Genomic DNA, 25,542 nt, shown 5'->3' on the forward strand with positions numbered 1-25,542 from the left:
CTGCAGGTGTATCATCCTTCTCTCCGGCAGCCCAGGTCCTCTAATCGATGGCACTGGCTTGGCCAAACAGCGCAGTACAAGACTTGCTTCACACAGCAGAAACGCACACCTGCACCAGCACCACAGACACCACATGGTGCTGGCCAAACCATTCATACACCCTGGCAGCTGGAGTTTACAGTCAAATTGTCAGCCAAGCTGATTACTGCCACGTATTTACAAGAACCACCCCATTGTGTGCTCCAATGGAAGCAAATAATCTGAAGGAGCTGCCAGTAAATACTTGAGCAAGCACTAAACAAAATATAGCTTCTTGTATCTCACATTTGGAACTCGCAATCTTTGCTCATCTCCTGGGCAGTTAACTTTTTGCACTTGCACTTCTGTTCAAACCAGTTTAGCTGCTTGGATGTCCACATGCCAGCTTAGGGAACTGATAGGTCCAGACATGTCCTCAGTTAACCCAGTGGACAACATTAAAACAAAAAAAACCCCACACCAAGAGAGTCATGGGATGTACATTCCCAAAGGATGACAAGAATTCAGCTTGATTGCTAATGCTAACCGTTTTTCTTGAGTCAATCAGCTCTGAATAAGGGCATCTGATGTGTAAGCAAGCAGGCAGGACACAGACACAACCATTCCACTAGCTAGGGGAAGCTTCCTACTTTTGACTAAACACGGGTAGGTAGACACAAACAGCTAGGATGGAGTAACAGGAAACTGCAGGAAGTAAATCTGTTCAAGATACTCTAACTCAAGCGCCGCACATATGCGCCAGGCTGAATGAAGAAGTCGAGTTTCAGCCTGTCCTCAGGGGTTATCTAATTCAAGTACCTCCTCTCAAGAGTATGACCAAAAGCCAGGCACCCTGCAATGCTCAGTAACTTGAGTTAATTTGGTCATGAAGACAAACCCTTAAGCGCTTAGTTCCAATTTAAATCGCAAGTTATATATAGAGCTTAACTGAAGCACTTTCAGATTAAATTTAAACAAAATAGGTTTTATCAGAAAGTTACACAAACTCGGGAAGCTTTATTTTTCAAAACCATACTTTATTTTTAAAGGCTGAGAGAAGTATTTGGAACTATATTTCTTAAGCAAAAAGATTCACATTTCATTCTGCAGGGTCATTAGTATGAGAAAAAGCATTTGGGGATTTATTTTTTGGAACTGTTCTTGAGTTCCTACACCAATCCAAATATATTTAAAAATGGTAACATCAGTTATGGCTTAAGATACAGAATTAGAAAAGAGGAACACAAATGTTGAGACTCAAGTGGTGAAAAGGTAACTATGGTAATTTTTCCACAGAAAGGTGTTTTAGCTAAGACAAACAGAAGCAACAACTGTCTTTATTGGCAGACAAATCAACTGAACATCATCAGCACAGAGACTGCTTCAAGAATACCCATGCTGTTAATCTGCAAGTGTTAGAAGTATGTTCTGTCTGCTCCAATTACTTTACCTTTTCCTCCGTATCACAAGCCTCAAAACCATGGAAGTACGAAACCACAACAGTTTTTGTTTTTTTTTTTTAAAGAAAAGGATACAAGAATAGGTGGAAGACTACAGTATGCAGTGAAGGAAGAGTCATCACCTCTAAACAGACAGCGGGACTTTGGCCAAGAAATTTTAATCAATAACCATGTAAGGACTCAAACCGATTCAGAACCCAGAGCTGCAATTTTTTTGGGTATTCTCCTCTTCACCGATTTGTAACTCTGCATTTACATGTTCTGGATGGCTTGCATTTCAGTGGGACAGAGGTAGTGATGGGAACAGGATTCCTTCCCTAACATTTCCAAATAGATGAAACCTGGTAAGCATGGCCCCAAGGAAGGGCGAGTGCAACCAGCTGAGGACCTGCCAACTGGGAAAGGACAAGAGCACAAGCACAGACAGTAAAGCTGCTCTCCCATACCCAGAGTGATAAATAAAATGTTACGTAAAGGTGCTGGACAAGTATTGAGCAAGTAACAAAACTTCTGTGGCCTCTACAATGAATACTTCATGCCAGGTTGTGCAAAGGATAGGATTACACCTTTGCTGCACAGTTGTGGTAATAAAAATATTACATTATTTGCAGAACTTCCAGTGTGTAACTAGCTAGCATGGTTGCACTGATAATTTTAATAGCTATATAAAGTCAGTCATCCATTTAAAAAGAAAATAAGGACTTGTATTTGCAGCAGATAATTCCTTTATCCAGTTAATTCTTCAGACTTGTCCCACCTTTGCTATTTGTGACTAGGCCAACTTTTCTGTCCTAAGGGGATTAAGACAGACTTCAACTGTTAAAGTTCCTTCCCCTTTGCTCACTGAGAGTAATTAAAAAAAAAACCAAACACAAAACAAAACAACAGCAGGTTTTTATCTTACACTCCTGGAATATTATAATTTCTTACAGGAGCATTCATTCAAAGGAAACTGTAATACTTATAATAGAAGGTTGCAACTCTTGGACAAGGAGAGATGGTTGAAACTAGGTCATCTGAATATAATCTGAGTGTGATAAACCAATCATTGAACCAAGTCAATGCTTGGGACTAGAAAGCAGTTGTCCTTAGAACACTCCATTTCTCTTCTTCAGAAGATCAGAGGTACAATGGTTTGTTTTATTGCAACACTGGTTAGCCAAATCCAATCCTCTCCATTCAGATATGATTTTTAGAAACCAGGGATTTTATGGTTTACTGGCGAATTTGGCAGACAATTTACTGATGAGATTCATGACCTCAGGTTTGTTCTGGTACTTGGACATATTTGCAGGATTCTGGAGAATATCTTGGAACGCGGCCATAATTTCTGGATCCTGCAGGACAAAAGGCAAAAATATTAAGGCATTTATAAAGCAAGTGTACAAAAGTTAGTGGTTATATAGTTCCAACACAAACCCAGTCTTGCTCAGCTTTTAACATGACAAGACTAAATCAGAGTTTTGGGCAAGAGGTCTCTAAAAAGAACCCAATGATACAGTGCCTGCTGTAAATGCTGCATCAGTGAACACCAGAGTCATTACCGAAGCTGTTACAGTAATAGTGCAATGTGTGAGAAGGGCAATAACAGCTCTTTTTCCCCAAAACAGGAGCCAAATGCAGCCACCCCACTGGATTATTTCTATTCAGGCATCTTCAAATGCATTTTGGAGGAAGCAGGAGCTGTGTGCGTACAGCATGGACGATAGGATATCCCTCCTTAGAGCAATAGCTGCTACTCAACCCTTTCACCTCTGTTCCTTCTACAGCAGAAACTTTAATGTGCTGGACTGTGAGCAGATGATGTGGCAATGTTTGGGTTTAAAAAATGCATCTAGTTCTCAGTCATTCCCTACCTCCTCTGAGAAATCACAACAAAGAGAATCTTGTTCTCTCTCATCACACTACTGTGCTGCAGTGAATAAATGCATTCACATATACATTAAAGTCAGTAGTCAAAAGGATACCAACTTAATCTTCTCTATTTAGTATGAGAAGCATTAGCACTTTTTTGCTTAGTTCTAGTACATCTTTGGCCGCTGTTAAACTAGAACTGGTTTTACTCATTTTACATGTGCATGTTTTCAACAGTGCCCTTTAATAAATTTCTGTAGACTGATTTTACATCTCAGCCTGGAAAAATGTTTCCATTATAAGCAACATCTACAAAGATTCAAGTTTTCTTTAATCCAGCTAAAGTGCAAGCAGTGTATTATGTCCAATACAAATAATCTGCATCAGCTGTAATTTCATTTGCCATTCTTTCTAGCACATTTAAGTAGTCTCACTGAAAGATACAATCTTCCTTAGACTTCTAGCCCATTGCTACTGCAGATGTATTCTTTGGAAACCAGCAAAAACCAACTGGTGTCCTCAGAGCTGTCTGTGCTACAATCCCACCACCATGCATCTATTCTAGCATCAGACACAGACAACGGCTGTTTAAGAAGTCTGATCCAAAATTGCATTTGGAGGTGTGGACTCCACTGACATCACCCACACAGTTCAGTCATGTTTTATGCACGTTTGGAACCAAGAGCCAAGTCTTATCTTTTGTTGGAAGCATTTACAATTCTTTTATCTCCTTCACATAAAGGGAATTTGCAAAGTCTATGAAAAATAGGATGCTGAAGTTCAGAAAACAGACACTAGATAAATTTTCTCCACTTTACAGGATTCCTATACAAAGAAAAAGAGACGACTTTCACAACTTCAACCTTCTTGAATTTCTGATTTCAAAACAGGGCATATGACTATACAGATCATGCTGTGTTGTTAAATCGGTGGTTTCACCTGTATATGAATCTGGAACAAAAAGCTGAGTAAGCTTAGTCACTGGCTTGCGTCAAAGCACACCTAAATGAATGTTAAATATCCAATTCTATGCTATGTGTTTTATGGTCCTATAAATTCATAGCAAGTAAATTATTCTGTACTTGTGCAACTCCCTGGAAGCCTTCAACCTTAGACTGTGTTTATAAAAACGTTTAACACATCCAAGGTTTCACATTGATGATCAATATTATCAGAATAAAGTTTTTTATAAAGAAAGATGTTTTTATACTAGTTTGCACAGATTCTTATCTTTAGGCCAGTGATGGGCAATAACCTCTATAAACATGTCCATAGGCAGCCACATCCAGTTGACAGCATAACCAGTTTAATCTAGCTCATGTTCAGGCACACACAGTCGTAAGGTTTACCAAGATGTTAAATGGAACAGGCATATTTCAATGTTAGCTCATTGAGAATAGTCTGGAAGATGATGATAGACACTATGTATAAAGAGATTGAGAAGGTCTATACTCTCTTGGGATACTCCAATTTCAGCAGTTAAGTGCTCACTATGAAAAGCCTCAACGTACTGTCAGTTTAAGTAGTATCTTAACAATTTGGGAGAGACTTGGGTGCTTCAGTATCTGCAGACTTTTTTGTAACACCTCAGATAACCTACATAATAGCTGCGAACTACCATTATCTATCAACGTATTCCATAGCTGCAGTGAACAGAAGCCAAGCAGTACAAACTACTGTCTTTTAAGCCTAGAGTTTACACTGTTGATTCAGAAAGGTCCAGAACATCGTCAGTTGGACACTTTAGGAAAAGAAGGTAGTGCAGACATAGGTGAAATGCTGAATAAATCACATATAGATGTAAAGTTTGTACAAAAGAGGTCAGCAAGAGACACAAGGCTTTGCTGACAGGTTCTACATGTTAAAGCCTGTCTGCATTATCAGGAAACACTGTCGACACACTCTTGCAACAGAGTCCTACTGTATGTTGGGGTACATATACTCAGCATGCAATGGAGTCTTCTTAAAGGCACATGGCAAGTGCTTAATGTTTAGCTGCACCTCAAAGCTCTGTTTTCAGCAACTCTAATTTTAAACTCCTTTATTACAGTATAAATTAGTCAGGTAATGAATACAAGTCATAGGATTTTTTTTGTTTGTTTGGATGCAAGTCAACGTTACTGACTGTGGCAGCCTACATAAAGGTGTGTTCCAAACCACCAGAAACCATTACAGAAACCCATGAACTTTTGCATGCAAAGTGACGCCTTTTATGTGGTTTCAGGGCACACCAAGTAAGGGTCCCCTTGTGATGCTTTTATTTAGTTGGGGATCGTAGCTGTTCAATGAGCTGGGAACAAGACGTAACTGCAGTTTAACCACAGCAATCCAGAGAAAGTAACAAAACACTTTTATACTTGATTATATTACTATGCAAATATAACTATATAGCTCAGATTTTTCCTAGCCCATCTGCTCCTAGAATTGATGTTGTTGGATATGTTCTAGTTAATATGCTGGAATATTCTTCTTGTGTAAAAGTAGTCATGACACTGAGCAATTAATTAATTGAGCAATTAATCAAGCCTACTGGGGAAGTAAGCTTTAAGATGAATTTAGAAAACACCAGATGCAGAACTAAACCAAACACTTAATCCCCTAAATAGAAAGGCAATTCTCATCTCAATATTATTGTAATGCATTGTGTTGCAGCAATATTAACAATCATTTTTTGTTTGTGTATAATTATCTCGCCACAATGTGTGTGCATTCAAAAAGGAGCAATTGAATTATACCAGGTGGAAAATAACCATAAACATTAAAGAGACTCAACAGAGATGAACTCTATACAGCACATAGTTTTTCCTATTGTAGGCAAGTACAGAGCTGGGGGGAGGGACACCTTTAATTAAGCTCCCATCAATTTGAAAAATAGCTAACATTGATTCCAGACAGTCTGGTGCCACATATGCAAGGAAAGAATTTCACAAAAGAAATAAGCAAGCATCTCATTGCTATCCCGAAGTTCACATCTTTCTTCTTTCCCTTAGCTCAGAGGCACTGTTCTCTCGTCCAGAACGTTTAGCTTTTATTTTAACAAATACTCACCTGCATGGCCACAAGGACTTCTGGGTCACTGAGAATTTCATTGAGACCTGGCATACCTCCAGGCATAGCCCCAGGAAATCCACCTGCAAACCCGAGACAAGAAGAATACATGATGAAAAACACCTAATTCATCTATAAAGGAGGCTCACTAAGAGACCACAACATACTTCCTTTGCCATATCTCTAAAGCCCTGTCTTCCATAAGGCTACAGCTGCACCACTGAATGGAAAGCAAGGTCATTTTACCTTCTCTTTCTGTGAAGACCTACATCTTATTTCATCCATGCTTTTTTTAACCAAATTGAATAGGAGGCTTGTAATGAGTGTCAGGTTCTAGTACCTTGTACACAGATGCAGATATTTTTCTGGTTAACTTAAATCAGCCAAGTCTCAAGTTCAATAACACAAGGAATCTGAATGCCTGGAGTGAACAATTCGGAGCAAAAGCAGATCAGTATTAGTATGTCCCAGGCACATTCCACATTTGGCAGAAATTTAGGTTTGGAAAAACTGTACCAAAGAAAAAACTAAATCCCTGAAGCAAAATGCTTGAAGTCCTGGTTTTGAATCAGCAGCTACCCCAGCGGTGCTGAGCAGGGCAGATACAGTCTCTCTTTGGTTCTCCTGACAAGCTGATTGGGATGTAGCTGAGGTAGGCTGTGTGCATGCTCCAGCCTGATCTTCAAGAGCATTAGTACTTATTCTTGTTTCTCCCCAATTTACTTTACCCCAAAATAACATGGAAAGTCTGATTTTCATGGAACTGTTCAAGGACAGCTTTCCTATAACGTAAGCTGCACTACCTGCTTTGAGAAACTATTCTGGTCAACAATAGCTTGCAACCAGCACAGATTTCCCTAATATTCAATCAAAAATTTCAACTTAGAACTATTGTTCTTAAGCAGAATGGCTCCAAGGCACCCTGTGTAATTTAGAAAACATTTTTATACTACTTTTTCAGCACATATTATTAAGCAAATATTCCACATTTGTATCATTCTGTTATCCATCATTACTGATTTCTGTCTTCCCTCTATTTGCTACCCAGCATCAATTCTCTAAGAAAAAGAATCCCATCCCTCTGCCCACTAGTGCTTAAAGAGTTGTTTGTAGACAAGTTCTAAACTTCATAAAATATTTTTTTCCCTGTCTTGAGAACAAATGCTATAAAAACTGTTGTTATAATACTCCACATGGAAATAACAATCACGTCTGCATCAAGTATTGGTGCTTAAAAATAAAATACCTGGGAAGCCACCTGGGAAACCACCAAACTGAGCTCCTCCTGCCTGTCGTCTTGCTTCTTCCTCCTGCAGATGAAAGCACATCATTCCACAAAAAGCAATGGAACTACAGCCCGTTTTCTACTGCTCAACTTTAGGAGAAAAAAAAAAAAACAAAACCAAAACACAGCTGAGACTGTTTCAGGCAGGTACACTATCACAATAAACAAAGCACTCCACTATGTACAAAACCACTGACAAGAAACAGCACTCTATTCTTACTTTAGTATGTTTTTGCAGAGAAGTCCTGCAGAATATGTTTTTACTGACTATGAACTGTATGATTTGTTTCAGCTCCTTAACTTACATTTTTAGAACTAACTCCCACCCCCAACACATTAAAATATATAAATAAAGCATGAAGAAAAGGCAAGCAAACTGTGTCAGGAAATTAGGAAAAGCAGCAAAATATTATCCTGAATTTAAAACCTCCCACTTTGGGAGACATAAGTACTTTAAGTGAAAACTATTCTGGCACAGTCATACAATAACTGACTTCTTGAAATACAAGATTAGTAAGAGATTCCAGGGCCTGTTTTTGTCATAAGCAATAAAAACAGACGCAGTACAACGCACTCTTCTCCAGATTTTATTACTGGTCAAGTAACCAAAACAGAAACCAACTCCCTAAAACTTAAATTTGAAGACTTAAAGTAATTCTTCTCTGCAATTTGTTTTAACCAAAATAACTACGACACTCTCCAAATCATTAAGAAATATTAAATCCTAAGTATTCACCCTTTGTGCTTTCTCATGCTCCTCCCGTGCCTTCTTCACCCTTTCCATTCTTTCCTTGATTTCTTTTTCTTCACGCTTCCGCTCATATTTTCGGCGATGTTCTGCAATTTTCTGAGCCTGTTACAATGGAATACCGAGATTTTGTATACATTTGTAGCACATCACACAACGTATTTCAATACAGTATACACGTAAGCATAACCATCTGCTTTTACCAGTTCTTAAAAATCAAGGTTTGACTCCACATCCTGAAACCCCCTTTGTTTTAGGAGCCATTTGCCGATTCCTCTCTACGGCAATCAGTTATTCATGTCTACTCAGCCCTAGCTGTATTCACCAGAACTCCAGCATTACTTTTTTGCTATAGAGCTCTGGGACTTGTATCATAGTTAGAACCTAAACACATTATAATTCTACATCCCTTTGTGCTTTTATGCTGAAACATTAATTTCTTCATGGCTAAAACCAACAACTGCCCCAGAAAAGGGAATTTTCACTAGCACAACAACAGGGAAGTATCATTCCCCCTGCACACACACACTTTAGGTAATGTTACTGCTGTTCCAGATGCCTTTGCAGCATATACAGCTAGACATAAGCAGACCAAAGAATTCCTGAACCAAACCAAGAAAGGGCTGGTGAGGAAAAAGTTTGCTTCCTATTATTAACTTTTTCTCTAGTCTATGAAATGTATAGCCCCAGCAGAGAGAGTAGTTAGCAATTAACTCCCCAAGGCTCATTATAACAATAGAAAACTAACTGTAGCACTGCTTTCCTGAAACCAGAACATACCCTTAGATAGCATTACAAAAAATGGCTCACAATTCCGCAAGTTTTGTATGATGGTTACCCTGCATCACCACATAGCTAAAAAACATAGCAAAAATGAAGGTTCAAGAACAGAGATACTAACTACTACTACAATGGCTACACTTCTATTCTTTCAGAATACTCTTTAAGTGAAGAAATTATTTTAAGAAGTGAATAAATTATTTTAAGTAGTGAAGTTTCAATACAAGTTATTTTAGCTAGGAGATGTTCATTCCACACCACATCATTCTCGAACTACATCTGCCAGAGAAAGCACACTGCAGGCAGCAGGACTGACTGATACAGAATGCAGTATGTGTTATCAGAACCTGATGTACTGGCCACTCAATAGTTCATTAAGAGAGAGGGCTTTTTTTCTCATTTGTTTTTTAAATGAAGCATAAAGAGTTTCCAAAGCTTTGATTTTCTTTCTTTTAATGAACTAAGCATTTTTAGAATTTGACTCAGACTTTCAGCTAAAAGTGCTACAAACTAAAAAGTGCTAGGAAAGCTGGAAGTGAATAAATTAGGTGAGCAAATCATCTTCCCTTATTAAAGATTAAAAAATCGCCCATTAAAAGATCATACATCTTTTTCTTTGAGCTACATATGCAGATTTCCACAGTTGCCAACTACAACTCAATGTATCACAGATACACTCTGCTGTTTCTGTGCATGGGCAGATTAACTGGGAAATACAAGGTTCCCCCTCAGCCGAGCATTAAGTATACTTCTTATGAGAAAGATTAAGACCTAATTACATTTACCACAGATCAAGAGTCTCCAACGTGGACAACTAATAGGTTATAAGATGGTTGCCATTATTGTTTTGCAGGAGACAGTGTCTTCTACAAAGACATGACAGGAAAACTGAAAGCTGAAGTTGTTAGACACAAGAATGTTTACACATATGGCAGGTTAACCTTGGCTGGCTGCCAGATGCTCACTAAACCACTCTCACTCCCCCTCCTCAACAGGACAGGGAGAGAAAATAAGGTGGAGAAGCTCCCGGCTTGACATAAAGACAGGAAGACCACTCATCTACTACCATCATGGACAAACTCGACATGGGGAAGATTAATTCATTGACAATTAAAAATACAGTAGGATGATGAGAAACAGACACATAACTAAAAGCGTCTTCCCTCTAGCCCCCTTCTTCCTAAAGCTTCACTTCACTCCTTTGTTCCCCACTCTTCCACCTCCTCTCTGCACCCTGAGCAGCGCAGAGGCATGCGTCTGTGGTCAGTTCATAACACCGCACCTCTGCCACTCCTTCCTCCTCACACTTTTTTCCTGCTCCACTATGGGATCCCCCCCATAGGACAGTCCTTCACAAACTGCTCCAACATGGGTCCTCCCCACAGGGCAGAGTCCTTAATCACAGAATCACAGAATCACAGAATGTTAGGGATTGGAAGGGACCTCAAAAGATCATCTAGTCCAATCCCCCTGCCAGAGCAGGAAAACTTAGGTGAGGTTACACAGGAAGGCGTCCAGGCGGGTTTTGAATGTCTCCAGAGAAGGAGAATCCACAACCCCCCTGGGCAGCCTGTTCCAGTGTTCTGTCACCCTCACTGAGAAGAAGTTTCTTCTCACATTTAAGTGGAACCTCTTGTGTTCCAGCTTGGACCCATTACCCCTTGTCTTACTGTTGGTTGTCACCGAGAAGAGCCTAGCTCCATCCTCGTGACACCCACCCTTTATATATTTATAAACATTAATGAGGTCACCCCTCAGTCTCCTCTTCTCCAAGCTAAAGAGACCCAGCTCCCTCAGCCTTTCCTCATAAGGGAGATGCTTAAGCAACAGACTGTTCCAGTGTAGGTTCCCTGTGGGCTGCAGCTCCTGCCAGAAAACCAGGTTCTGCATGGGCTTCTCTCCGTGGGCTGCAGTTTCTGCCAGGAGCCTGCTCCAGTGTGGATTCTCCACGGGCTGCATCTTCCTTCAGGGCATCTCCACTTGCTCTGGTGTAGGGTCCTCCATGGGCTGCAGGGTGGGTATCATGGACCTCCACAGGCTCAAGGGTGACAGCTGGCCTCACCATGGTCTTCTCCACGAGCTGCAGAGGAATCTTTGCTCCCATGCCTAGCACACCTCCTCCCCTTCCTTTCTTCACTCATCTTGGTGTCTGCAGGGTTGCTTCTGTCGCATTTCTTTACTTCCCTCTCACAGATGTTGAGCTGCATTTTTTAACCCTTTCTCGAATACGTTATCACAGAAGCAGCACCAGCATCGCTGACCAGCTCAGCTTTCACCAGTGGTGAGCCTGGTTTGGAGGCAGCTGGAACTGGTTCCATCTAACATCAGGTCAGCCCCACGTCTCTTCTTAGAAGAGGCCAGCCCTGCTGTCTCTACCTCCCCCAAACTTTGCAGTGTAAATCCAATACAACAGCTGCAACCTGTGATCTGTCAACCACTTGAAAGGAATATGCAGAACAGATGAAAAAGAAAGTCTGCTATCAACAGTCTTACACTTGTTACACTAAAGTTCTGCCCTGGAAGAACGCCAGGGTCAACGCTGAAAACCGGGCTTACAGAGATTATGCTGCCCTCATGGGGCAGACTAATGAAAGTACAAATCACAGAAAAGTGCTTCCTTTGTAAAACATGTTTAAGATGAAGCTCTGATCAATTCATAAACATCTTTGGAAAGAAAAAAATCCATTATCAGTGTTCTCTTGCTCTTTTGAATGTTTTTAGCCTGGATTCTAAAATGCCTGGCAAACTTCAACTGCTTCAGATTGTTAAGATTTTATAAAGGAACATACTATTTCATAGTTCAGTTACACACCCAACCCTAGTGTGCTGGTTTCTCTGAAACAGAGTTAATTTTCTTCATGAAGTTAAAAACTTCTCTTTTTTGTAGCTAGCATGGCCATTCCTTGGATTTAGTTTGAGAACAAGATAACACCCTGCAACAGAATTAATGTTTTTCTTCAAGTAACTTTCCAGTGTTTTTGAGTTGGAACAAAGAGATTGTAAGAATTTACTGTCATTTTAGTTGTTGCCTGGGAGGCAAGATCTTTCTGGGCTTTCTACCTACAGGTGTGAGGTAGCTTGGAAGAGGGGCATGGAAGGGACAGAGCTTGATTGACATCCAGGCTGATCAGTGAGAAAATCCCTTGCCATTGGTGTCATGCTTCATGAGAGTTGGGTTTTCCGGCTCAGGAGACCCATTCTGGTTCTGCTCTGTTGCAGATGAGTTCTGTTCAGGAGTTTCTTTAGTTCAGCCTTTTGCCATTCTGCCATTTCACAGTGGGCTCTGGGTCTGCCTTTTTCCCTCTTCCCTGGGGACTGGCTGTTCAGGACCAGGGTGCTCTGTTCCCAGGACTGGCTACTCGGTGCAGACTGAGTTTGTGAGGAATTGCTTTGAGTATCTTTTATTTTATATTCTATCTCCATTTTACATATATTAATAGTAGTATATTAGCATCATTTTGTTATTTTATTAAACTGTTTTTATCTCAGTCCATGAGTTTCTCCCTTCCCTTTTGATTCTCTCCCCTATTTGGGGAAGTGGGGGGAATAAGCAAGCGGCTGTCTTGGTTTAGATTGCTAGCTGGGTTTAAACCACAACACCCAGAGACTCAATTCCTCTACACACAGCCATAAACAGCTGTGATTGAAGACACAAGTATTTATAAACTCAGTCTGAAGTGTCAGATGACACAGGAACACATTCCCACAAGACAATGCATATTGGAAGAACCTGAAAGCAGCAAGCAATGTCACTCAAACAAACAGAGGGGGGACCTCCATCACGCCTCCCCACTTACTCTTGGCTGCACCTCCTTCAGCATGGCGCTGGCATCCTCATCATAATCCAGTTTACAAGCTAGTGCAAGATCATGAGCAGCCTCCTCCCAGTGACCCAGAAGTCTGGAATTCAGAAAACATCAACATTCAGAGGCAAAAGCAAACTGAAGTCTGATAGTTCTTTAAAATATTTACAACCATGTGGCATTCAATATTTTTACCTGCAGTTATACAGACTTAGAGAAGTTTAAAGTCTAATAATCATGGTGTTTTCTGTAACCTGAACACTACTATGCCATTAAAGGACACTTGTTTGCTTCATACCCTCCAATAATGTTTGCTTAATATAACAATGAGGGGACAAAAAACCCTCAATCAGCTAGTGTCATTGTTTGCTATAAATAGGAAGGGTCTAAAAGAGAAGGAACCCTACCTAAACACATGAAGCACGCTAATAAAAATGCTCTGCACCACTAGACACACAGTCTGTGTAAAACTACACGTTCAGTGTTCTGTACAAGTCTACGCCACTACTACCTCAAGTTTAAGCAGACCCTCTTTACTCAGCACTCAAACATCCTATCTAACTGGATACCCCATGTCTTAGTTGAAGAGATCATACAAGCTACTGTGTCAACTTCTTAACTATTCATTTCTACAGATTCTTGATAATCAAAAATCTAAGCAAATGGTGGTATTCCTAAATGGTCAAAGCACTTCTGCTTACAGGCAGAGGTGTTAATCCAAACTATGCTCCAGGTCTTCTCTTAGGCTCCACGTCATTTATTAAAACTGTAGACACTAACAAACTACTTTCAGAACATTGCTTAAAATGCCTTTTTTTAAAAAAAAAAGTTCTATTAGAATTTACTGCTTTTATTTTTATACAGACTGTAAGAAGTGTCACCTTCTTTGTTTTTGGTTGATTTATTGTAATTTAAAAAAAAGTTTAACTTTACTTGGGGGGGATGCACACCGGCCTAATGCTGTTTCAAATAACTACGCTGCTCGCTTAATACCACTCTTCGATTGCGACAAACAGTTCCCTTAATAATTAAGTAGTTTAATTTACTACGTAAAGAGCTCTAGGATCTAATGGAATAAGGGCAGCAGAAAAATGTTTAAGAATTGTAAGTTAGTAAATAAAAACATAACTAAGTGAAAACAAAAGACCTCCGAACAAATAAAACCCACAGTCCTAGAACTTATAATCTTTAGCAAATGTTATTTAGAACAGCAGTAAGCCATTAGAAGATGTTAAAAAAAAAAAAGCAAACACCAGAAGTATTATTATAAATTGCCATCAATAAATCACCATCATCCTTTCTTTCCTGTAAGCCATACACTCAGCACAATTTTCTTGGCTCATGGCTACTGCTCTCAGGTACCAGACAGACAGTTCAGAGACACAGAGAAGGAGAGAATGAATAAACAAAACTGTTTCCCCCAAGTAAGTAAAGAGAATACCAAGTATGGGTACAGTTCATTACCTATGTGCTTTCCCTCTCCATTTGTAGGTCTGTGCCGAATCAGGATTAATCTTGATGGCTCTGTCACAATCTCTAATGGCAGCATTTGGCTTCTGTAGTTTCACAAAAACACTGCGGGAACATTTATTGTATGTATTGAAATATCAAGTTACTAACTTAAGCTGGAAGTAATTTTGGATGACTAACAGGCAAGCTAGTAAGAGAATACATTTGAGGAGCTGAGTGCAAAAAGATTTCATAGTGATAATGAAGTCACCAAAATTTAGTTCCCCACCACTGCAGGTGAACCATTAGCAAGAAACAAAAGCATTCATTGTTCAGACTCTAGCCTTGCCAGCAAGAACAACTTTAGTGCACAAGGAAAGGATACAGAAATGCAGAGTACTGTTCAGTTCCATGGTGTTTGGAATCTATAGCCAATGGCAACCAGCAATTTGAACAAAACAACAATAATACTATGCATGCCGTATTAATATAGTCTTTAAAACAGTGAGACAAAGAAAGCACTAGTTATCATACAGGATGAATGGCTAGAATCATCAGGTACTACAAAAGAAGATGAGTCATCAAAATTAGAAGAGGCAAAACAAAAGCTCAAATCCAGAAAGCAGCCCTAATCCCTTGTCAGTTAAGTGAAATAACTGCGCATTTTACAACGCACGAGCAGAATAGATTAACTAGTAGGACAGTACTTTAGGAGGGTCAGGCATTTCAAATTAAAAATCTCTGTAGGACACACAAAAAACCCCACCATTCCTGAATTGAAAAAGTATTTGGTATTCAAGATACTCAAAGTCAGAACCTCTGCCCTTTTACATCTACTTGAAAACAATTTATCAGCCTGTAACTAACTTCATCATTAAGGTGTGTTATAAAGCAAGCACAAAGTCACACTTTCTCTTCTAGAAACAAAGAGGTGGACAATGTGCCAGGAAACTGTCTCAAAGCTACGCCTTGCTAATGAGAGACATTCCAGGGCTACTGGCTGCACAAAACCCCCCAGCCTCCCAAACACACCAGCCTCCCCCAGAACCAAAAGCCAAGTCTACCAGAGATGGATTACTCAGCACTTCATCAGCACTGCTGTTACACTGCAGGTTTTACAATATCCTAATATATCGTTTGCTTGTTTCTACAATAGACCAAATTGAAGTAACTTTTAAACTTTTCCTAACACGCTTGTTTTTAATTTCTAATCCCAGTCCTGAGATGATATGGCATTATAAGAGGCTTTAAAAATACTACTATGATGGCAACAACAACAATTTATTAAGGTGCACAAGTGGTGGTACATGCAAAATCTTTGATATGGAGATGAAAAAATAGCAAGGCATGTACCAGTTAAGGTATAGTAGAATGGAACAGTTAAAGGACACTAATTAATCACAAATAAGTCATCGGAAGTGGAACATTTCTTTGAATTATACCTTGCTATGGAAAAGATTCACTGAACTATCATATCATTCATTGTTAGTGGGGTTTTTTGTGTAAAAGAAGGAAAAAAAAAATCTGTGGGAGCTTCTGCAGCCCATACTTGACCAGCCTTCCTCAAGAATGATGAAGACAAATATGTTTGTGCATTATCAAGTTAGGGCTATCACAGTTCAAATCTGGCAACGCTCCCAACGCGTCATCTGCAGCCTGGTACATGTAATTAGCAGTAAGGTGGGTATTGAATGGGTTGAGAAATAGTGTGTCCTGTTCAAATGTAGACTGTTGAACAAAAACAAGTCTGCTTTCCAGTGAACAAATTCATTGAGTAGGTACAACAGGGAGAGAATTCACATGATCCACAATTAACTTTGCCTCTAAACAGGACATGATTTCAATCACCATCTCAACGCCAGAATAATCTTCAGATTTTACAAGTGTTTGTTATCTAGCATTATTCTAACTCAACATACCAAAAGCCATATTACCATAATGCATTTTGGAACATAATTCTGTTACTCTATTATCAAGATTCTTTATATAGCTGCTTCAGTAAATCTGGTTAACCCCATGTAGGAGAAAATGCATGAATTGTACTTTTCTCTTTCCCTCATGTGGTTTAAGTTTACATAAATCCTCAAGTTGCCATTATATTTAGGTTCCTTCAGGAAAATAACTGAACAGGCAGAAACATAGATCACTAGTTTATAGTGACTCACCTTGCCCTCTTGGCATATAAGATGGCCAAACAAGGATTCAGCTTGATAGCATCTGTGAACAAGTCGACAGCCTTCTGGAGTTCACCTAAATATAAGTAGCAGTAAAGTTTCAATCATTACGCAATGAAATTACATCTAAATTGCCAAACCTGCCTTACAGGGTGTTCTGTCCCTAGGCACTTCTTAAATGGAAGATTATCAACAAAGGAAGATCAATTTCTCCTTCTTGCTATGTTACTGAAGTACAAACTCCAAAATTGATGCTGGAGAGGAGGAGAGACTTTTCCCCATTAAATTTGTACATTTCACTTTGTATGCAATCAAATAGGAAGTCACTTCTTTACTACACAGCTTCTCACTGCACTAAGACAAACCACTAGAGACACTAATCGTAATATGCAGGGAAGTACTATAACCATCAATTTCTAATTAAGATGCCACAGTATCTCATTCTCCCTGCCCTGCCCAAAACTACAGCTACATTGGGAAGACAGTACTTGAAGACGCTTTCATGTTCTAGGTAGTTTAGGGTATCCAACAGAAGTGGGTTTTCTCTTCCTTGAAAACATTCACAATGGTCCAAGATATTTACTTTTTTTTTTAAAAGGAAAACTAAACCTAATATCCTTCAATATGTACCAAAAAGCAATTTATCACCTTCGCTTAGAGCATTCATCGCTTCAATCTTCTTCTCATTAGCTTGATCCATCATCTCTTCAGTTACCTAAAGAAATAAAGAAAATTAAAACCACACACAAAACTCAAAAGCTGTAGAGTCCAGGCCAGAATTACCACACTAAAACAGTGCCAGAGAAGGGAACTCCAGTTTTCCGATTCCAAAATCTTCTTTTTAATTTGCATTAAAATCACAGTTAAAAAAAATGCTTTCAGCTTGGAGACATTAGCCACCATTATTTTTAGCTAAAAATGTTCGAAAGATAAATTGAATAATGGCATATTTCTACGTATCTAGTTCTCATGGGTGTTTTGATAATTTTTTATGTGTTTTCTGACCTTATTTTCCTCATTGAACTTTTTGATGGACTCTTAACTTGAATAAGAAAAGACTGTGGTTTTAAGCCAGTAAGTTTTCTATTTAGGAGAAAAAGAGCCACAGCAACAGCTGGCTACCTCGCTAATATAATACTCATCCCCTCCTCAGTTGCTATCCTTGACTAAACTCAAAACCTCTCCCTAGCTTCCCTACTGCCACAGACATTGAAAATATTGTGCTTACCTCCACATTTTCATCTCCCATTTCTTGAGGGTCATCATTGTCTGGTTCAATCACTCCCTCATTGTCAATTTCTGGGGGAAAAAAACCCAAAACACAAGATCAAGCTCCATTTACAAACAGAGAGAAGATTTCCAGAATCATGTTCAAACTGATTAAATGTGATAAAGTCATCTATTTTCCACACCTAGGTCACTCTCTTCACTTTCTGGTTCAGGTGATTTAACTGGCTCCTCTGGTTGTTCCTCTGCTTTGCCCTGAAAAAGAAGTGTATTTATAAGCATACATTATTTCTGACAGATATTCTAGCCCCACCCTAATAAATAGTATCAGAAAATCAAGAATTAATCTTCAAAGCATCAAATAGCTCTACGGCTAAACAGTTTTTCTTATTTCTCCTCTCACATTAAGCCTATCACGCATGCAAATAATTCGGAGGCCAAATTTTGACTCATGAACTTCTACTCTTGGTAAAACCTGTCCTTCAAATTGTGTAATTCAATAATCAAAGCCAAATAATCCAGATAATACCCAATTCAGAACCAGTTTCGCAATGAATACTAACCAACCTTCCAATCTTCCTCCCTTCCCTCACACATCCTCTGGATCAAAAATTCTATCTAATACTATTAAGCTAAGGTCCTTTAGCAGTGAACAATAAACTGGTGTCAACGATTAAAATACTGTTTCCATTTGCCAGGGTCAGAGATCTTTGCCACTTATACACAGTTAGACTGTTTTGTCAAATGTTTTCCTCTCAAATTCTAACTACATTACTGATTTCCTCTGAATCCCCTAACTTAGCATAACCTGTTTTATCACAGACATAACCTGCTTGTCTTGATATTCTGTGTCACAGACTATACCCACTACATATCACTACACAATCCCTCCATATAGTTCTGACTGGCCAGTAATTAGAGCATCCACTGTCTTATTTAAAAAAACAAAAATAAACAACTTTTTCGAAAATAATTTCAAGTTTGGGAAAATCCTGCTATGAATATCTACAAGCCAAATTTATTATCTCCCTTAAAACAAACAAAAGTGAACAAAAAACTCTTCCACAATACTGCCTTAAAAAGCTGATAGTTCAACTGTTCAATTCATTACCTATTACACTCACTAATATTTATTCTCATGCAAAGATTAAAATTTAATCCGCTAATGACTACAGAAGAGATATATAAACAGTGAGGACATAAAAAAAAAAAAATCAAGACTTCATTTGGCATTTGCATCACACAGAACATCAGGCATTCAGGATTAGCGAAATGGAGCGTGATTAACACTTGAAACAAACTAGGAAGCCATCTGAAACAATTCAAGTATGTCATACAATGGGCAGGCTTCAGACTGCACTGCCACACTCACCCACCCTGGCATATTTGCCTACCCTATTTGAGTGAAAACTGACACCAGTTTTTTCCCCTCTCCTGCTCAGTAATTTTTGCAGAGAGTCCAAATGTTAGTTTTCAATGACAAATTCTTTATATCTCACCTTACTTGTTTCCTGTGTGGAGGCATTGGCTGGAGCAGGCGGTACTCTGCCTCCCATGCTTTTAGGCAAATTAGAGAAGAGAAAAAACAGTAAGATTATCAAAATAGCGGCATGTTCACCAATTCAAATCCTGCTAATCATCTCAGCATTCTGTTGTGACACAAAACACGATAATCGAATTCACTGTAAAACCAGCAAATAAAAAGCATGCACCCAGCAGGCTTTTCTCAGTGTAACATAAAGCACACTGTCGCTGTTGGCTCTTTCACCTAGAACTCTACTGGGACTTGTACTCATGCACATCACCCTTCCTCACACAGAAAAGCTTCCTTCTTGGCTAAAATGGATTTTTTCTTTAAAACATATGTTTTAAGTCAAAGCTAAATATTATTATTATAGGTATTACTAAAAATAGAATTATTTTTGGAACAGAAATCAAACAACTTAAGAGAACCCTGACTGCCTACAATGCTTACATGACAGCACCAAGTTGTGCGGTACAACTGACACACTGGAGTGAAGAGGTGTCATCCAGAGGGACCTTGACAGGCTTGAGAGCTGGGCCTGTGCAAACCTCATGAAATTTAGCAAGGCCAAGCGTAATGTCCTGCACATGAGTCAGAGCAATCCCAAGCACAAATACAGGCTGGGGGGAGAATGGATTTAGAGCAGCCCTGCAGAGAAGGACTTGGGGGTGTTGCTTGATAAGAAGCTCAACATGAGCCGGCAATGTGCGCTCACAACCCAGAAAGCCAACAGTGTCCTGGGCTGCATCAAAAGAAATGTGGCCAGCAGGTCAAGGGAGGTGATTCTCCCTTCTACTCCATCTGGAGTACTGCTTCCAGCTCTGGGACCCCCAACATAAGAAGGACATGAACATGTTGGAACAAGTCCAAAGGTCACAAAGACAATCAGAGGGCTGGAGCACCTCTCCTGTAAGGACGAGCTGAGAGAGTTGGGGTTGTTCAGCCTGGAGGAGAGAAGGCTCCAGGGAGATCTTGTAGCAGCCTTCCAGTTCCTAAAGGGGACCTACAAGCAAGCTGGAGAGGGACTTTTTACAAGGGCATATAGTGATAGCACAAGGGGTGAAGGTTTTAAATGGAATGAAGGTAGATTTAGATTAGATAGAAGGAAGAAATTCTTCAACATGAGCGTGGTAAGGCACTGGAACAGACTGCCCAGAGAAGCTGTGGATGCCCCATCCCTGGAAGTGTTCAAGACGAGGCTGGATGAGGCTTTGAGCAACCTGGTCTAGTGGAAGGTGTCCTTGCCGGCTGATCTTTAAGGTCTCTTCCAAACCAAACCATTCTATCACTCAAGCAAAAAATTGTTGCCTAGAAAACATTTTCTCTTATGTATTGCAATATTCATGCCTTTCCTCAGCTACCAGTTAAGGAGCATCCTCTGTATCGACTGCACTCCTTTAGTATAGAATAAACTTCTACATTATAGCAACTTTGGTTAGCAGCCAGAAATAAGCATTGGCTTATTTCTGTTTCATACAACATCTAATCATACCTAATGGCAGGCTGCCACAAGGACTACCATTCCCATCCATCCTCTGCCCTCCATTCTCACCTACTAATAGTTTTAAATTGCTCTGGCCATAGGCACTCCAAAGGGGAAAACAACACAAAACCTTTCTATCAAGGCAACAGGCCTGACCAGCTCCCTGGGGTCCCATACAAGTGGTTAGATGTGATATAGAGGAGAGAAGGCGGCAGTGGGCAAACTGGAAGGAGGAATTGGCAGGGTGCAGGACATCTGCTTTCAGGAATTAGTGCAACATAAAACTTTATCTGAAGGATGAGATCCTACAGCTCCCTCAGTCCAGCTGCTGCAGCCTCATTCTCCCTCTTTCCTACCACCTGTCACCAGCACCATCTCACAGTCAGGCCCCAAACAAACCTGGATGGGGGGGATAGGACAGGGACAGGGATGAGTTGGCAGAAAGAGGGTAAAGAGGGAAGAGGAGGTGGCAGGATTGACAGGTCCTGGCACCAGGCCCTGCAGCAAAAGGCAAACAAACAGCATTACACGACCTCTAGTTTACAAGGATAAACTGTTAAATAAAAAATATCACACCTTCTGGAAAAAAAGGCATCTTCCGAAGCTACTGCAAAAATCTAGATGTGTCCCTGGAATGCTGACATTGCTTAATCTATGTTATACCACAAGGATTAAACAACTGTCTTATTCATCATTCTAGAACTAGACAAAAACCCACAGTACATGTAGTAACCATTCCTCCTAAATTTTTGCCCTCGTAGGCTGACAATAAGACATATAATCCTCTACCAGTCTGTAAAAATAAAAGTTTTCTCTAGGACTGCAGGGAGTGTCTAGGGGAGTCTTAAAACTTCTCCTGCACAAAGGGAACTACAAATTCTGAAGCATTTTAGTAGTGCTAATAGCTAATACCCAAGGTAACACAAAGCTCACAAGTTAAGATCCATCCAATGCTTGTGGGCAACCCTTTATTAAAAAACAACAACAACACAACCAACCAACCACACACACAAACATGGTAAGACTCTTTCAAAGCCTGGTTTACTAGAAAGAGACTGAGAACCCTCTAAACCGCCTAACTCAAAAAGGTCAGTAACATTCCCAGCTTCCAATAATGTATTTAAGAACAGCTCAATCTAAAAAACTCCACAGGCTTCAAATTCTAGAGCAATTCCAAATTACTGGTCTCAAGATCAGCTGATTTTACGTCTGACACCTTGAATCATCTCGGGGCTGAAACAACTTGGTCAGTCGCCTCTGTTCTCTTCACACACCCCCCAAAAACTATCCAAGCTTAGAACAGTCTATAACAAACGTTGAACTAATATATATACACACATTTTAAAATACAGTATTTCATGAACTTCCAAAGCTAAACAGTTTCACTCCTAGTCCTTGAAAATGTTTTTACTGTAAGTTATCCTCTATTGAATCAAGAGTTACAATCCCGGAACAACTCGAAGGCAAGTTACTCTAAAATCACCCCCTAAACCAGTATTTGATTACAATGATTAAACACACAGCAAGTGTGTGCAAAGTTTGCAATGTATTTAACCTCAACAATATACAGATATGAGGCATTCTTGCAAGAAAAGGCAGGTATTGAGCTGTATAAATAGTGCACGCACACACATGAAAGATTTTAAATTAAATCTTTGTGCTAAAACAGTTGTGCAAATTCACTAACAACTTTTGAGAGCTGCCAGGACTCCATTGCAACAATGACCCCATGTTTCCACTCAGCACAGTGAAAAGTGCTGCTTTTTATGACTTGCTAGAAGAACTGCAACTGATATTTCTACTTCTACTTTCATCACTAACAGCAAAATTATGGAAACTAGATTATCACAAATTCAAAAGGGTCAAAATCAATCTGAGCAAAACAAAAACAAAAAAAGGCAAAACGCCCTGTTTATCAATTAGGGATTCTGTGCTTTCATTTCAAGGACTGGTATTGTTTCTTCCCTCAGTTACAGGTTTTTGAAACATGTTCCCTTTGATGACTCATTTCATAACATTGCAAGTCAAAATATTTGTTTTTTAATGCAATTATGAAAAACCAGGCATGACTAAGAGGGATGTCAAAACACTTTCCAAACACAGTCATACACTAGTGTATGCTTTCTATACAAAGAGCACCCACATAGAAATTAAATACAACAACTAGACAGAAAAAAGGTTAGAAGATAACTGCACGATGCAATATGAACAGCTAGTCAGAAATAAAGCATCTCATTCTGGCTTTATGAGCAGTTAGCATAATTTAAGTTAAAATCATTAGCTATAAGGATAAAAATAATCAATCAACAGAATTTTCGTTGAAAAATTTAATGATGGATTTCAGTATAATTTAATCATTATTCTGCAATCGCTCACAACATTACTTTGGTGACTACACCTATTATCTTTCAGAGTAATACCAGTAAACCTGCCAGAGATGCTAGACTCATTGGGTTTATTTCCACCTGGAGCCAGGCCATGCTAAATTTCAAGCAGTTTCCAAAGAATGAGAAGACCCTATAAATGCACTTAATAGTCCTACTGCAAACAGCACAAATATGGAAGGGAAGAGGGGAAGAATTCACCAGACTTTCAGTTTGACATGAAAAGTAATATGGCTACTACTCCCAGTATCCAAATGTATGACTTACCTAAATATTTAGCTCAAATATGTGAAGAAAACCAGAAAACTTCAGAGAGCTACAGGAGCTTCTACTTTGAAATATTTTTAACTTCCAAGATAAAGATATCCAGTGAAGATTTTTCATGGAAAAAAGTCACAGTTCAAACCCTAATTTTTATACTTCTCAGACAAGCACTCTTTTATTAACCAAATAAAAGCTATCAAAATTATTCTGGAAGCTAGAGCCATTAACATGGAGAAAGTCAGAAATCAGATGACCACCCTTCCAGCCCCTAATGCTTTCTTTGGCCAAAAGACGACAGCGATTTTCCTCTCCATCCTAAAATATCCCGTTCACACCTTCAAAATTACACAACAGAAGAATGGCAGTAACCTAGGGTGAGGCACTGAAGTCTTCTACACAGTATCAAAAGCAACTAAAGACCTGCAGGAGGACAAAATGCACAGGCATTTCCTTCCTAGGTATACGTGCAGCTACTGTCAGTACTGCAAAAATAAGTGAAGTTAATAGAAGTGTTTTTACAACCACGCTTATATTCGGATGCATAAAAAAGTTTAAACATCATCATAAAAAAACAATTTAGCCATTTTCATTATACGACATACTGTGAAACACCCATACTTACATATATATGCAAAGCCCCACTAGTTTTTCAGCTAATTACAAGACCTATACAGTGGAAAGTACAATTAAAATACTTTCAGAGTAAAATTTACAGCAAATTTTGTAAAATGAATCCCAGTTTGTCACTTGACAGAATCTTTTCACTTCCTTTTTCATACAAGGTGTATCTGCAAGGACTTTCCTCACTTCTCAGAGACGTTTAGAGTAGTGAGAGTTGTAGCTTTAAAAGCCAGAGGAACCCTAGCTGAATACAGGGGTCCTGTGGGTTCCCTGCAGATAGCAAAGGACCTCGCCCCTTCCAACCTGGTGGTTTTGGGCGGTCAGGGTGGAACCCAACGATATCTTTATATTGAGAAACAACTGCCACGACAGGCCACACGTGCACAGAGGGACTATCTGCAGTGTAAATAACACACATTTGAAGAGCCTCACAGGCAAGCAAGATTTCAACTACTTGATACGTGAAAGTCCAAGGGAAAAAAATACATTTTGGCCAGGAACCATCCCACTTGTTAAAACCGCCAGGTATTTTATGCTTCTGGGTACCAGGACGTAAACGAACGCCACTCACCTCCCAGCAAACTCGGCTCCTTTCAAGACAGGCTAGCCAACTCTGCTGCATAATGCGAGAATTAGCTCGGTTTTAAGTATAACTCTGGGGCTCTCCAGCCTGGAAAGCTGAGCCACAGAGATGGCCGGGGGGGAGGCTTTTGCAACGGGAAGAGCCAGAGTTAAAAAAAAACAAAACAAAACAAAAAACAACAAAAAAGACCCACAAACAAAACAATAATTTTTTTTTTTAAGGCTCGAGCTGTAACTCCGCCACGCCGTGCGGGGGAAAAGCAATGGCGGGAAGGCGTCATCGCACCGGGGCCGCTCCCCGGCCAAGACCCCGGGAAACGGACCGGACTGGACCCGCAGCGGCGACACCCGCGCTCCCCGCCCCGCCCCTTCTCGGCCACGCAGCGGGGCCGCGCGCCGACACGTGCCGTGCCGCCCACCGCGTCCCGCGCGAGACCACCCCTCCCCCACCCCCTCCCCCCTCCACTCCCCCCCTCACGGCCGCCTGAACGGCGGCGCGGCCCGTGACCGACCTCTCCACCCACTCGCGGAGGAAGGCCAGCTCCTCGGTGTGCAGCAGGCCCGGGTTCTGCTTGCAGAGCCTGACGAAGGCCCGCAGCTCGCTCAGCTTGCGCGCGTCCATGGCGGGGAGGCGGCGGTTACGGCCCGAGCGCCCTCACCCCCCTGCCCAACCGCCGCGCGGCGCCGCCAACGCTCCCAGCCCGCCCCGCCCACCCCGAGGCCCCGCCCCTCCTGCCGGGCCCCGCCCACCCACAGGCCTGGCCCCGCCCCGCCGCCGCGCAGCGGCGGGAAAGTTCTAGAAGCGGAGGTGGCGGCTGAGTTTTGCCAGGCGTGGCA

The 25,542-nt window shown here is 40.4% G+C and overlaps 1 protein-coding gene across 1 annotated transcript; it reads right to left on the reverse strand.

The window, feature by feature from the left end:
• Positions 1 to 1,034: 1,034 nt before the first annotated feature.
• ST13 (ST13 Hsp70 interacting protein) lies at positions 1,035 to 25,402 on the reverse strand. The gene is made up of 12 exons (XM_065658311.1): positions 25,218 to 25,402; positions 19,346 to 19,403; positions 18,032 to 18,101; positions 17,848 to 17,918; positions 17,268 to 17,334; positions 16,611 to 16,695; positions 14,461 to 14,571; positions 12,991 to 13,093; positions 8,402 to 8,518; positions 7,627 to 7,690; positions 6,381 to 6,463; positions 1,035 to 2,815 (listed from the first exon to the last, which is right to left on the reverse strand). Exons 1-12 carry the CDS (start codon positions 25,325 to 25,327, stop codon positions 2,687 to 2,689), a joined length of 1,068 nt encoding a protein of 355 aa, XP_065514383.1. The 5' UTR covers positions 25,328 to 25,402; the 3' UTR covers positions 1,035 to 2,686.
• Between the last annotated feature and the right edge of the window lie 140 nt (positions 25,403 to 25,542).

This window comes from Caloenas nicobarica, chromosome 1, assembly GCF_036013445.1.
Source record: "Caloenas nicobarica isolate bCalNic1 chromosome 1, bCalNic1.hap1, whole genome shotgun sequence".
In the NCBI taxonomy this organism is placed as follows: Eukaryota; Metazoa; Chordata; class Aves; order Columbiformes; family Columbidae; genus Caloenas; species Caloenas nicobarica.

Coding starts and splice junctions, on each gene's coding strand:
- ST13 (XM_065658311.1), bottom strand. CDS start 25,327: ATGGACGCGCGCAAGCTGAGCGAGCTGCGGGCCTTCGTCAGGCTCTGC. Junction 16,696..17,267: donor GATGAATGCTCTAAGCGAAG/GTGATAAATTGC, acceptor ACTTATATTTAG/GTGAACTCCAGAAGGCTGTC. Junction 14,572..16,610: donor TTATATGCCAAGAGGGCAAG/GTGAGTCACTAT, acceptor ATGTTCCCGCAG/TGTTTTTGTGAAACTACAGA.